General features: G+C 61.7%; 1 protein-coding gene and 1 long non-coding RNA gene across 8 annotated transcripts in view; one reads left to right on the top strand and one right to left on the bottom strand.

The window, feature by feature from the left end:
- PRDM16 (PR/SET domain 16) overlaps positions 1–2,204 on the bottom strand; it is a 340,177-nt gene extending 337,973 nt beyond the window's left edge. For 2 of the 3 annotated variants that reach the window (XM_070385088.1, XM_070385089.1), the window contains exon 1: positions 1,925–2,204. In XM_070385088.1, the coding sequence (XP_070241189.1) occupies positions 1,925–1,961 (37 nt within the window). In that variant the 5' untranslated portion in view covers positions 1,962–2,204. The remainder of the gene's footprint in view (positions 1–1,924) is intronic. The other variant, XM_070385091.1, reaches the window with a different exon arrangement.
- A 76-nt stretch (positions 2,205–2,280) lies between these two features.
- LOC106701544 (uncharacterized) lies at positions 2,281–11,915 on the top strand. 5 transcript variants are annotated; one of them, XR_011467245.1, is made up of 6 exons: positions 2,363–3,838; positions 4,386–4,482; positions 6,278–6,774; positions 6,871–9,008; positions 9,973–10,279; positions 11,222–11,915. It is a non-coding gene; the product is annotated as an uncharacterized lncRNA (long non-coding RNA). The 5 variants fall into 5 exon arrangements; XR_011467244.1 differs by having other exon boundaries at positions 2,281–3,838; positions 4,386–6,774; XR_011467247.1 differs by lacking the exons at positions 4,386–4,482; positions 6,278–6,774 and having other exon boundaries at positions 2,373–3,838; positions 9,973–10,027; positions 10,183–10,279.
- The last annotated feature ends 391 nt before the right edge of the window (positions 11,916–12,306 follow it).

Raw genomic sequence — 12,306 nt, 5'->3', positions numbered from 1 at the left:
GGCCTGGCGAGAATTCGGCCGCCTTCCACTTTCTCACTTCACCTTCGGGCCCTTCCTCAGGGAGTCTGACCCGGGCGGCCTGCCACCGGGAAGCCGAGTCACTGAGAAGATTCGCGGTGCACAAACAGACCCCGATATACACTTGAACACGCACACTCCACGCGTCTGCCGGCGGACAGGTAACACACACACAGTCCAGCCGCACCAGCCACTAAACACAGGGCCTCTTTCGCACCAAGAGGGGCCAGAGGTCACAGAAGGCCAGGGAGGCCGAGGCCAGGAGCACTGGGCACAGGAGACTGAAAACGGGCGGTTCAGCGAGGGGCCCGAGCGGCCGCGGGCGGGTCCAGGGGCGTCCTGTGGAGGCTGGAAGTTGCTTTTCCCCCGCGGGCCTAACGCGCGGCCTACAACTGGGCGTGGAGCGGGGGCTGTCGGGCCGAGTCGGCCGACCACCGAACCAAGAGGGTAGAACTTCTTCGGAAAACTGCCGTGAGTTTCGCGCCCCCTGGGCTCATGCTTGGGGGCTCGGCCCTGGGCGCTGCGAGGCCCGGCCGGGCAGGATCTGGCCCAGGAGGAGCGGACTGATCGGCCTGGAGGTCCCGCAGGGATTCCCAAGGGGAGCGGGTCCCTCAGGGATTCCCAAGGGGGAGCGAGTGGGCGGGCGGCCGGGGAGGAGGGGGCGGCGAAAGCTGGAGGCGCCGAGAACGCTCCCGGCGACGCTCGCCGCTTCGCTGCAGCCGGGCCGCGGCCGGGCTTCGGGAACCGCGCTCGCCGGGCCGCGGCGCCGCTGCCCCCACCTGCCCGCCTCTCGGGCCGCAGCCCCGGACCGGTGGGCCTGGCAGTGAATGGAGCCAGCGACCGGGGCGCGGAGGGTGCGCGGGCGGCCCCAGGCGCCGCGGCGGTCTGCGGGGCGAGCGGCGAGCGCACCCGGCCGGCGGCGAGGACCGGGCCGGCGGCGGGCTGTGCGCGCGGAGCCCGGGGCTCGGCCCGAGACGGAGCGAAAGAGAAAGTAAGACCGGGGACCCGGCAGTCTCGCCGGGGGCAGCTCAGTCCCCGCCGGGCCCCGGGGCTGTGCCAGGCGAGCGGTAGCGGGAGGGTCCGAGCGGGACCGAGGTCGGGGTGGCGGCGGGGAGGAAGGCGGCCCGGTGGGGACCCTCCTGCCGGGGGCACCGGCGCCGGGGCAGCCGCGCGGGCTGCCGGAGTCGCAGAGAAGCGCCCGCCGCCGCACGGGGCACCAGTTGGGAATAAACTTCACGACCACAGTTCCAAGCCCAGGGAAACATCTCCATTTTGCTCTCCCAGTGGCTATGGGTATCCTGCCGACACCACCCCTGCCTTTGCGCCCGCGGAGCCGGGTGGGCGCCGGCCCGCGCCCCCTCCTCCGCCCCCTCCCCGGCTCGGGGTCTCCCTCCTCTGCGCCCGGCTGGCGGACGCCAAAGGCGGTGCTCTAGCGCCCACTATTTCAAAAGCCCGGAATATGATTTGACCAGGACTGAGAGCCACTCGGAGAGAGAGGGAGAGAGCGAGCGAGGAGGAAAAAGTTGCTCTCCCCTTTCGTCAACTTTTCACTAACTTTCGCTTTTCGCTCCCCTCCACCCCCAGCCCTCCCCCTCCGCCCCCCTCCCCGGCCCCCACCGCGCGCCTCGGGTTCCCGGGCCCGAGCGCCTGACACTGGGGGGGGGGGGTTCGGCGAGGAGGGGGCCGGCGCCTTCGGGGAGCGCGCGGCCCGGGCGCCCCGAGCCTCCGCGCCGAGCCCGGCCGCCCTGGAGCGCGGGAGGCGGAGCAGCCCCCGGGCCGCGCGGCCGATCCGGGGGCCGAGAGCCTGAGGCGCGCCGGCCGCGCCCCGACGCGCACCCCTGGCCCGGACGCCCCGGCCCGCGGCCCGGGCCCGGCGGCGCGGCGCGGCCGAGCGCGGGAGACTTACTTTTGGCTAGCTTCCTCGCCCTCGCCTTGGATCGCATGGTGTCGGCTCGCGGAACCTCTCTCCTCCTCCTTGAGTCCAGAAGCAGCTACACACTATCTTCATCTCCCCAGCATTGTCAGTTTGGACACCTTCGCACATGCGCACAGAGCACTCAATCTGACACCCCTCGCCGGGGCCAAAAAAACTTTGCAATGTATTCATCGTCTTCATCGTCGCGCCGCCGCCGCCGCCGCCTCCTCGGCGCGGGATTGGGGGGCTCTCCTCGGCCTTCCCGGTCTTCACCTCACTTATCTCTCACCCCCCCCCCGCCCCCTCCCTCCCTCCCCCCCCTTTTCCGCGCAGCTAGGAACTGGCCCTTTAAGAAAACATTCCGTGCTCCGCGCTCCCGCCCGGGGCCCGCACCCCGGACACTTTAAAAAGACCCAGGTGGCCCCGGAGGCGAGGTGACTCCCCCCCCTCCCCTGCGTCGCGTCGCGCGGCTGCTCCCGCCCCAGCTGGGCCGAAGATGGAGTGGCGGCGGCGTTTGTCCTCAAGACTTCCTTGGATCTGGGGGCAAACGCGCCGACAGTTCGGACGCGGGTCTGGCTGGTTTTGCTTCGTTTTATTGCATTTTATTACTAATTAAAAAGCTTCGCGTTCACCGTCGTCCCAGCCCGCTTTCCTCCTGGCTCTCCCCTCCGCCCCTGCCCCTGGCTCGCGATCTCCCGAACCCGGCTCCTCCGAAGCCCCTTTCGGGCCCCGCCGCCCCCCTCGGGCCTCCCCGGCCCCCGCCCCCTCCCCTTCGCCCCCACCCAACCGCTCTAGCTTCGGGCTTCGCGGCTCAAAAACAACAGCGGCAGCGCCGCCAGCTCCGCGCTCAGCCACTGCCCGGGCCGGCGGGCGGGACTCGGACCCGCCGCCCTCGGTCTCGCGCGGAGCTGCGGGGAGCAGCGCGCGGGGCACTGGGGAGGTGGCACCCGGGCAGCGGTCCCAACGCCCGGCGCCCCGCACCTCGCCTCCCTCGGGCAGGCCCGCGCTCTCCTGCCTCCGCGGTCCCAGGTGAGTACCCAGCGGCGCGAGCGCCCAAGCTGGGCCACCACGAGCGAACGGAGCCTCTGGGGACACGTCCCCCTCGCCTCTCGAGGCCCAGGTGCGTCTCGGGCTGGAGAGCGGGCGGAGGAGCAGGTGCCGGAGTCCGGGTGGGAGCCGACTGGGTGAGTGTTTCTTCTGCCCCGCAGCCCTCAAATTAGGAGGTGCGGCAACGAAGGGGCAAGGCTGGGCGCAGGCCGGGTGTCCGGGCCCAGGGCCCTGGAGGGGACGGTGAGAATTGGCCTGTCGAGCATGTTTGGGATTCAAGAATGAATTGGAAGCAAACGGAAGAGCTGACATCCCCGCGCCCTTTCAAGTACCGGGGTTCTGCCAGTCTCCGGGACTTGGAGCTGCCCGCAGGGTTAGCCTGAGCCGGAGAGGGGTCCTGGGCAGCGGTGCGGGGTATCTGTTGCTCCGAGGGGGTCCGGGCGTGCCCCTCCCCTTTGTTGTGCAGGGAGACCAGTGGGGCCTCCTCTGGGATCTACATTCGGAGCCCCGTGCCCTTGCCATAACGGAGGTGAACTGGCAGTGTCCAAGGAACTACCCTGAGATCCCGGAGTCTAGCAGAGGCACCCTGATGGCGAGGGGTGCATGGCCCACGCTACCCCAGAGGAGAAGCCGCTGGAAGAAGCCCCGCTTGTCAAAAGCCAGCGGCAGTGTGCTGGGCCTTCCGCCCTGGCCTCTCTGTAGTTCGAATTGCTTCCCTGCGGGGATCTCAACCCTGACAGAGCCCCTACTGCTGGAGGGTGTCCAGTCTGGAGCCCCCTCACCGCCCTGGATGGAGAAGGCACTCTCTGCCCGGCTCTGGTGCCCACCGACTGCCACCTCCACTGTTTCCAGCCCTCGGTGAGTGTTGCCCGTGGTGGCAGCGCGGAATTCACCCGCAACTCAGTCTCATGGCCCACCCGCCTTTCGGCTGCCTGTCCCCCACCCCAACCCTCCCCCTCGTCCTGTCCCAAACCCTGACCATCTTTCCTCGGAGACTTGGATCAGAGGGCTCCTGGGCCTTGCTACTTGCCCCTCAGGGGCTTGCAGGGGAGTCCGCACTTGCAGGCGGAGTAGGGCATGGCTGCAGGTCCTAGTGGTCTCAGACCTCCCCTCTGCCCAGAGTATGTGAGGGGAAGAGTCGCTGGGAGAGGGAGGAAGGTGGCTGGAGTCCTTCATTTGGAACTGTCTGCTCCACCCAACCACCACAGGCTCTAGCTGGAGCAGAACAGGGCTGGGCGCTGGCCAGAGAAAACACAAGGTCACCCTCATACCTCCGCACCCCATATTCTCCCAGCTCCTTTAGGCCAAGGGTGCTACAGTGGCTCCTGTGAAGCACCCCCACCTGCTGTGAGGGTCCCTTCCCCACCCAGATCCCCAGCTTTGCACTGTTTCTCTCACCCCGAAGGCACCCACAGGACCCGAGGTCAGGAAGGCCCAGCTTCCTTCTGGGGATGCTCCAGCTCACTCAGGACCTCTCCACGCTCCCTCCCTCAGCTCAGGAGGTGATTAAAATTGTGGAGCACCCTTCAGACTCTGGGATCACACCCTCGCCAGCCAGCCTGCCAGCCCGGGGAAGGAGGGCAGGTGTCCTGCAGAGAGAGCCCTTTGGTGCCCTTGTCTCTTTCCTGTGGTCCCCCAGGGCCCTGGAGGGTGGGGAGGGGCTGAGCTCAGAGCCTGCCTGGGGAGGGGTAAACTAGCGATCAGGGATGGCCAGGAAGGCAGCTGAGGTACTGACACCCCCAGGGCACTCTCTCAAATTAGCCTCGTCAACTAGAGAAGCCCCGGCAGGCCGTCCCCAAGGCCATGGCCCGGCCTGGCCAGGCCCTGCCCCCGCGTGGTGAGACTTAGACCTGACCAAGAGCAAGCAGGTCAGGCTTCAGGGAGAGTACTGGAGAGTGAAGGGGTGGAACAGAGAAAATCAAAGACAGGTCCTCCCGGCAGCCAGCTCCAAGTCCTGCCCCGCTTCCCCTCCACTAACCCCTCCCTGCTGACTTTAGGAGTCTTGGGGAAACAAGCCAGGCCAGTCGAGGCAGAAGACAGGCTGTTTTCATTTCAATGGTGCTAAAAGGTTGAAAGGCTGTTTTTCAAAGTGAGCTAAGCTTTGGGGATTCTCATGACTGGTGCAGGGACTTGGGGACCCCGCGCTGGGGTTGGGGGTGCAGAAGTGCCACCCATCCCCGTCGTCCCTGGTGCCCTCCTCAGGGGCACTTCCAGCTCTGTCAGACCGTCCGAGGGCGGATGGGGTGTGGGCAGCCGTGTGCTCTACACCCTAAGAAGTTTGGGAACGGACTTCAACCCTGGGATCTAGGGCACTGGAGAGGGACTTTTACCAGCAGTTTCTGCCACAGTCTAGAATCCTGCTTCAACCCGGAGCCCAGCCCACTCCCAGCCTTCCCAGCAAGAGAGGAAGTGTGGTTGGAGACCCAAGACCAGATGAACTCTTTTGGGAAAAGGCTGGGTTTGGGAGGGAGCAAGTGAAATTAGTCCTGCAGGGCTGTCAAGAAGCCTCTGTGGGCCTGGGGCTCCCAAGAAACCCAGACCAAGGCGTCATGCACTCCCAGGGTCCACACTGTGGGGCTAGAGGGTCCCTTCGCTCGGCCAGGAGCAAGTGGGCCCCATGCCCACTTGTGGAGGCCTGGTCTGTGGAGAGGAGGTCTGTATGGCGAGGTTTGTGTGCCTGGAGGTGCAGGATCAGAGATGCCCAGAGAGCCCCTCTGCTGACTGCGGCTGGGAGGTGGGAATGGGCAGCCTACGACCCAGATGCAGTGACCCTGCTAGGTTCTCCTCTGTGCTCACTGAACTTGACCACTGGCTTCAGGTACTCAGTCTCCCGGTTCCATCGGATTCCAGGTCAAGTTTTGTTCACCCTCAGATTCTTGCTCTGGAAAACAGTAGCTGGGGAAATAAAAGCAAGCTCCATTAGTTTATAAGCCGGGGCTCCTCTCCGAGTTCCGATTTCCGGAACTGCCCCAGGAGGGGGTCCAGACCGCCAGCCTTGCCCCACCTCCAACTTGGGGCCAGGCGTCCGGCTGAGACAGAGGTCTCCCCCTCTGGGCACATTCTGCCCAGAATGGGAATGGCTCCTATTTGAGCAGCAGCAGGAGGAAGACCACGAGGGACGCTTAGGGACAAGCAGTATGGTTCCCACCTACACAGAGAAGAAAATGGAGATGGTCTCGGAGGAGCCCAGTAGGGGACCCTTCGGGGACTGAATGCCTTCCAGCCCAGGGTGATCAGGGTTTGGTCCAGCAAGGGGGTGGGGGGCACAGACAACCTACAGAGCCCTTTCTTCCCCAGCCGGACCTCCACACCGGCCTGCCATGGGTGCTGCCCCAGCACTGCGCCTCACCTGGAACCACAGGCACCTCCCTGGATCCTGGGGCTGATATTTCAGGCTCCTGTTTGACCCTCTTCCTACCCCAGACCTAGAGGCACTCGCTGTGACCCAGGCAAGGTTACAGGACAGAAGGACACAGGTCCTGATTTCTGGCCCAGCGAGTTCAGAAGCCATGTGCCAAAGCCTTCCCTCTGCAGCTCAGAGCAGACTCCTCCTGGCAGGGCACCCACACCGAATCCCTGCTTCTGGAGTGGGTTGCAGAGAGGGTCTGGATGCTTCCAACCAAGACTTCCCCGGGAATGTGAACCATGCAGCAGATGCCGAACAAACCCCAGATGTTCAGAACCGGGGCAGGGGCACGCTGTCTTCTGTACACGGGCCGCCTCCTGGGAGGGCCTGCTGATTCTTCTGACTGGTCCTGGAGTCCCGGCCTGGGCACCACCGCTCAGGAACACAGGTGCCTGGGAATCGCAGCTGGGGACTGCCCCAGGCTTCGGGAGGAGGCGTGTAACCGGGACTTTCGTTTTCTTTCTTTTTCTTTTTTTTTTTAAAGAGATTGAGGCTGTGGGCTTGACCTCCCTCCTTTGAGCCAGGTGGGAGATGGCCCCGGATTGCCGGCCCAAACTGGCGGCCCAGAAAGCGCAGGAGGCGCCCGGTGACTCCTTCCCCGCGGCGCGCCAAGCGGGCCGAACTCCGCGGCTGAGTCGCGCGGCTCCAGTCACTGCGCGCGGGCTCGGGCTCCGGCCTCGGAGAGCGGTAAACGGAATCGGTTTCCCACGGTTTCCCCCTTCATCCCAGGGCCTTTCAAAAGCCGCTCACGAATTCCGTCGTCCAGTTTGCGCGGATTCTGAGCCGCGCATTCACCCAGTGCCACCTGGAAAGGGGACCCTCGAGCCTCCCGCATCCCCGGGCCTCCAGCCCGTGCACACGGGGAGCAACTTCGTTCCCCTGAGCGCCCTGGCCCCACGACGCGGGCAGAGCTCCGCCCGGTAAAGGTGGCACTGTGGTCGCTCCGGAATGCTGCCCGCGTGGACGCGGCCGCCGCCTTCTGCTCCCTGTTCCGGCTGCGCGCGGGCAGAGCCCTGGAAACAACGAAAACGGCGAGCAGCGTTGCTTTCCGGATGTCGGAGTCCCGGAAGCCTCTGGGTGCGAGCCGGTCCTCCGCGTCCCCAGACGTCCCAGGGCCGAGCTCACCGCCGGGCCGCCGGTACCGAAACAGACTCCCCCAGTCGGCTTGCCGGCAATCCACGCCTCGGTTTGCAAAGCCCTCTCCTCCGGACCTTGGTCCCTGCCCTCCCCGCACCCGACCCCGTTAGTTTGGAAACCAAATTTCTCCTTTGGTCCCGCTGCAGACGTGACCCCGGAGGAGGACCTGCGGGGAGATGCTTCTCCGAGCCTCAGTTTCCCCACCTGTGCAACGGGGCCATAAGTTCCTGCGCCCCTCCCAGGGTTGATATGGGATTGGCGGGGAGAGAGGACCTGGAAAACGCCCGACGGGGCCCAGTTCTGCCCACCCTTTGGGGCCAGGTTTGCGCCGGTGGGGTTCAGCTGTCGTGCACAGACTCGAAGGGGCCCAGGTTGCGCCTAGCGATCGTCGTCCTCCCTCCATCTCCTCCATCTCCCCCCGCCGCCCTCACCCCGGAACTTCCCTCTCCGCGGGCGCAGTGGTGGAGGTGTGAGGGTCCCGCTTGGCGCCCAGGCGTCTCTGCTCAGCCTCTGGCCGGGGTGTTGCTCGCCCTGGGCGGCTCTCTCAGGTTCCTTTGAGGCCCCGCGTGCAGAAAGATTTTTAAGGCAACAGGCTCCTACTCTCGGGGTGGTACCACCGGACACCCCAGATCTCGCAAAGGGTGGGTGATGGGACTGCCCCGGGAGGGGACAGGATTCCAGCTGAGCTCCTAGAAGGGAATTTACCACCGCCCCCTATATGCCGCGGTGGGGGATGGCCAGTGGGTCTGGGAGGGGCCCTGGGGCATGACCTTGGGTTTAAAGATCAGCCTGGGGACTTCCTTAGTGATCCAGTGGTTAAGCGTTTCCCTAGTAATGCAGGGGCGCAGACCCGATCCCTGGTCAGCGAGCTAAGATCCTACATGCCAACATGCAGGGCCAAAAGATTAAAATTAAAGAAAAAAATATCAGCCTTAAACTATGAAGCTGAGCCGGTAAGGGAGAGAATTGAGGGACTGAATGCCTTCATTCAGGGGAGGGGCATGGCCTGCTCAAAATGTCCTGGCTGCTCACTGCTTCTCTGGACAAGACCATTGGAGGGTAAGGGGGTGGGGAATCGGGTGGCCAGGGGAGACCAAATGGACACACTCTCCCCAGGTCCCTTTTACCTGCTGCTAAACCAGTCATTGCAGGAAGCTCTCTTGAACAAGCAAGAAAACAGAAGAGCCCAGAACCGCCTCAGGCAGGGGAAAAAATTACCCCTAGTGCTGCCTGACCCGAAGCTGACGGAATCGGTCGAGGATTCCTGTCCCCTGGGGCAGGGCCGCCTGCTTCTGCCTCAGGCACCCAAAGCCTTGCACAACCCTGGGGCTGCAGGGAGGGAGCGGGCACTCGCGGTTCTTGGCTGTGCTGCCCCTGACAGGACTTAGCCACCTCCGAGGCAGTGGAGCTCCCTCCTCCTCCGCCCTCGCACATCCTCAGGAGGTTCCCTGGTGAAGGAAGGACCAGTGGCGGCCAGAGTGGCAGGTCAGGGGACCTCACTGAGGACTGAGGGGCTAGGGTAGCAGCCCCTCACTCATGGGAGTCCCCCCCACCCTCGCAGTGGTATCAGTGAAGTTATTATGAGTGTCCTGCTTGGTAGGGGGCAGCAGAGGGACTGCCTGAGCACTGCCCCTGCCACTCACACAGGACGCCCCCTGCTTCCCTTCCAGGACAAGCAGGCAGCTGTTGGGGCGGGGTGGGGTGGAGGGTGGGGTGGGGGGGGTAGGAGTGGGTGGGAATGGGGGTGGGGGGTGGAGGGGTGTGGGAGGGTACGGTCGGGGTGGCGGGGGGGAGGGAGCAGATCAGAGGAGCTTAGCTTAGTCAGAGCCAGAGGCTTCCCCATTCTACCTGGGGCTCTGGGGCAGCCCCCCACCAGCTTCCTGGGCATCTCAGTTCCCACAGTGTAATTTGGGGGCGAAAAAGTGGGTGTTGTGGGCATAGCTATAGGCAAGTGTGCTGCCTGGCACCTCCTGGGAGCTCAGGTTTTTGGAGCTGGGACGGCTATCAGCAGGGTTCCCTGTGCCCTCTGACCCCTCCTCTCCCAGAACCAAAGCCTATCCCTCGGGCTGACCTGGATTCATGGAGGGCTGTTCTCTGCTCCCGTGCAGGCCACAGAGGGCCAGTTGGACTAGGATGAAGGACGGGGCTTCTGGGAGCTGTGGGTTCCCCTCCCCCTGCGGCTCTTCATGGGTTCCCAGAGTCAGGCCCACCCTGCCTTCAGCGCCTCTCACAGGCACCATGTGCCTGCTAAGAGGCTAAGGCTCTCAGACCATGTGCAGACTTTTCATTTATTCATTCAATCATTGACTTACAGCCAGATGCCCTGGTAAGGCTGGGGCTCCTGAACTTACAGTCACACAGTGCGAGCTGAAGTGAAGGCTGTTTGTTCCCGCACACCTGCAGCTTCCAGAGCATCTTACTCTGCCCTCCCCTTTCCCTCCCCCCCCAGGGTCCCAGTGCTTGGAGCTCAGTGAATGAAAGAATGAATGAATGAAGAGGGCTGAGTGAGTTGAAAGTGACCCTGGGATCCCTGAAGGCTGATCTCAGCCCTAGAAACGGGGGAGGGGAGGTCCAGGTGACCTTCCAGGCTGTGGCCATGGGCCCACAGCCCTGTGCTGAGCGTCCTATCCTTTACCTGTCCCCACCCTGCATCCAGCAGCCTGTGCCAAGTGACAGGGATGCAGCAATGAGCAAACCACCCAGATGCCCTGATGTGCAACGCACGATTTGGAAAAGGGAAGACCACTTGCTCAGGGGTGAGTGAGTGGGTGGGGTCAGCTGGGTGCTGGGGACAGTGGACACAGGCAGAAAGAGCATCCTCAGGAGACATGTGGTCTGTCCCTCAGTTCCCTGGCCTGGGATATGGAGCCCAGGGGGTACTGGGGCTCCAGAGCCAGGCAGGGTGCTGGCAGCTGCCCCAGTCACTCCCACCCTTGGGCTCCATCCCAGTGCATATGGCCCTAATCCCACACCATGGAACCACAGTGAGGAGACACTGGTGCTCAGAGGAGCGAGAACTTTCCTGGGAGGTGCAGTGGGAGTCACCTGGCTGACACAGAGCCCTGCTCCAGGCAACCCTTGAAGGATGTCTACAGAGGGAGGGGTCTCCATCGGGACCTTTCCTGGTTTCATGCCCTGACAGAATTGTGAGCTCCAAAGGGGGATCCTAATGATGACCGAGATGTTTATTTGCCTGTGTCCAGAAAGACTTGGCCACCAGGCTTTGTATTTCCTCAGAGTCTAGCTGTTGCTGGACAGTCAGGACCCCTCTCAGTGTGCGCATCCCAGGGCCATTCTGGGGCACAGACCAGTGGCTTTGGGGGCCTGGTTTGGAGCCAACATTTCAAGCTAGTCAGACTTAGAATCTGGGCTTCTGTGAAGAAATTTCCAATCATGAAATGTGTCATTTGAAAAAATATATGTGTCAGTTAAGTGTGTACTGAGCCTGGACCACATGGGATAGGGTTGTTCTAATAAACACGAATAAGCCAGTTTTCACATTAAAGAAATAACAGTTTCAAGTAGAAATGTGGTGCTTTTAAAAGAGGTTAATTAATAAACAGCAGGTAATTGTTCATGGCACATGGTGGCAGAGGGTAATTTTCATTTTAGAGGAGAGAAGGGCCAAATGCCCCCCCCAACTCAGATTTTTTGTGTAATAATCACCTTGGCTTCACCTCCGCCTTTAATTTTTACAGCTGGAGCTGTTTATCATCGCTCCAACTTTCACTAAAAAGGAAAAACTATCACTTAAACAAAGCCATTGAAAACTCAGCATCATATGTGGATTTCTTAACATAAATAAATCATACAAACCAAGATTTATGTTCTCCCAATGATGTCATTCGCTGAAGGCTGCCTTCCCAATCAAATCAGCGGTTAGTGACTCTCCTTTTGTGTGTATGCTTTTTGCAAAATAAAAGCAGCGCTGGCATCCTGGCTGCTCTCTTTCTCTGCTCCGCCCAGGACATCAGAAAGGTCTCCCTGCATCAGCACAACTGGGTCAAAACGGTGATCACGGATTCAACGCCACAGATGGCATTTCAAGCCTTTGTTTTTGAAACGCAGGTTCTAAGTTGAAAGACTGTTAAGGCTTCCTGAAGGATTTGCTCAGACCCCAGCAGAAGCTGGGGGCCCTGGGGGTCTCTCGGAGCCTAGGATGAGTTTGGTCTTAGTTGCAGCACATAGGGTCTTCATTGCGGTGTGCAGGATCTTTAGTTGCAGCATGCAAAGTCTTCGCTGCAGCACGTAGGATCTAGGGATCAAATCCGGGTCCTCTGTGTTGGGAGAGCAGAGTCCTAGCGACTGGACCACCAGGGACATCCCAAACAACCCACTTAAAAATGGAGACTGTCGTGCTATGTTAATTGTATCTCAATAAATCTGTTATTTAAAAATCACTACTGAGAACATATGTTTTAAAAGCTTTATGTTCATTTTAAAGTTTTTTCCATTTTGAAATGATCACACAGATGGGTCAGTGTGTAAGACCGCATGTGCACACCTGGAGTGTATAACATGAGCACTGACCTCAGCTCCTGGGTGAATGAAGCACGAGCTTGTGATAATTTTTCTTCAAAGTTCTCTGTATAGCTCCTTCCCCTAACTGCATCCCCTTCAACCAGGCCAGAGGTAACGACCCCACAGGTATTTGTGTTAACTATCTCCTAGACTTGTTTTCCAGTTTTATCACCCAAGACAGATCCCTGAAAATGGGAGACCAGCCACAGAAGCTTAAGTTCAGTTCAGTTCAGTCACTCAGTTGTGTCCAACCCTTTGTGAC

The sequence above is a fragment of the Bos mutus genome, chromosome 16 (genome assembly GCF_027580195.1).
Source record: "Bos mutus isolate GX-2022 chromosome 16, NWIPB_WYAK_1.1, whole genome shotgun sequence".
In the NCBI taxonomy this organism is placed as follows: Eukaryota; Metazoa; Chordata; class Mammalia; order Artiodactyla; family Bovidae; genus Bos; species Bos mutus.
This window is presented reverse-complemented; position numbering and strand designations above follow the sequence as displayed.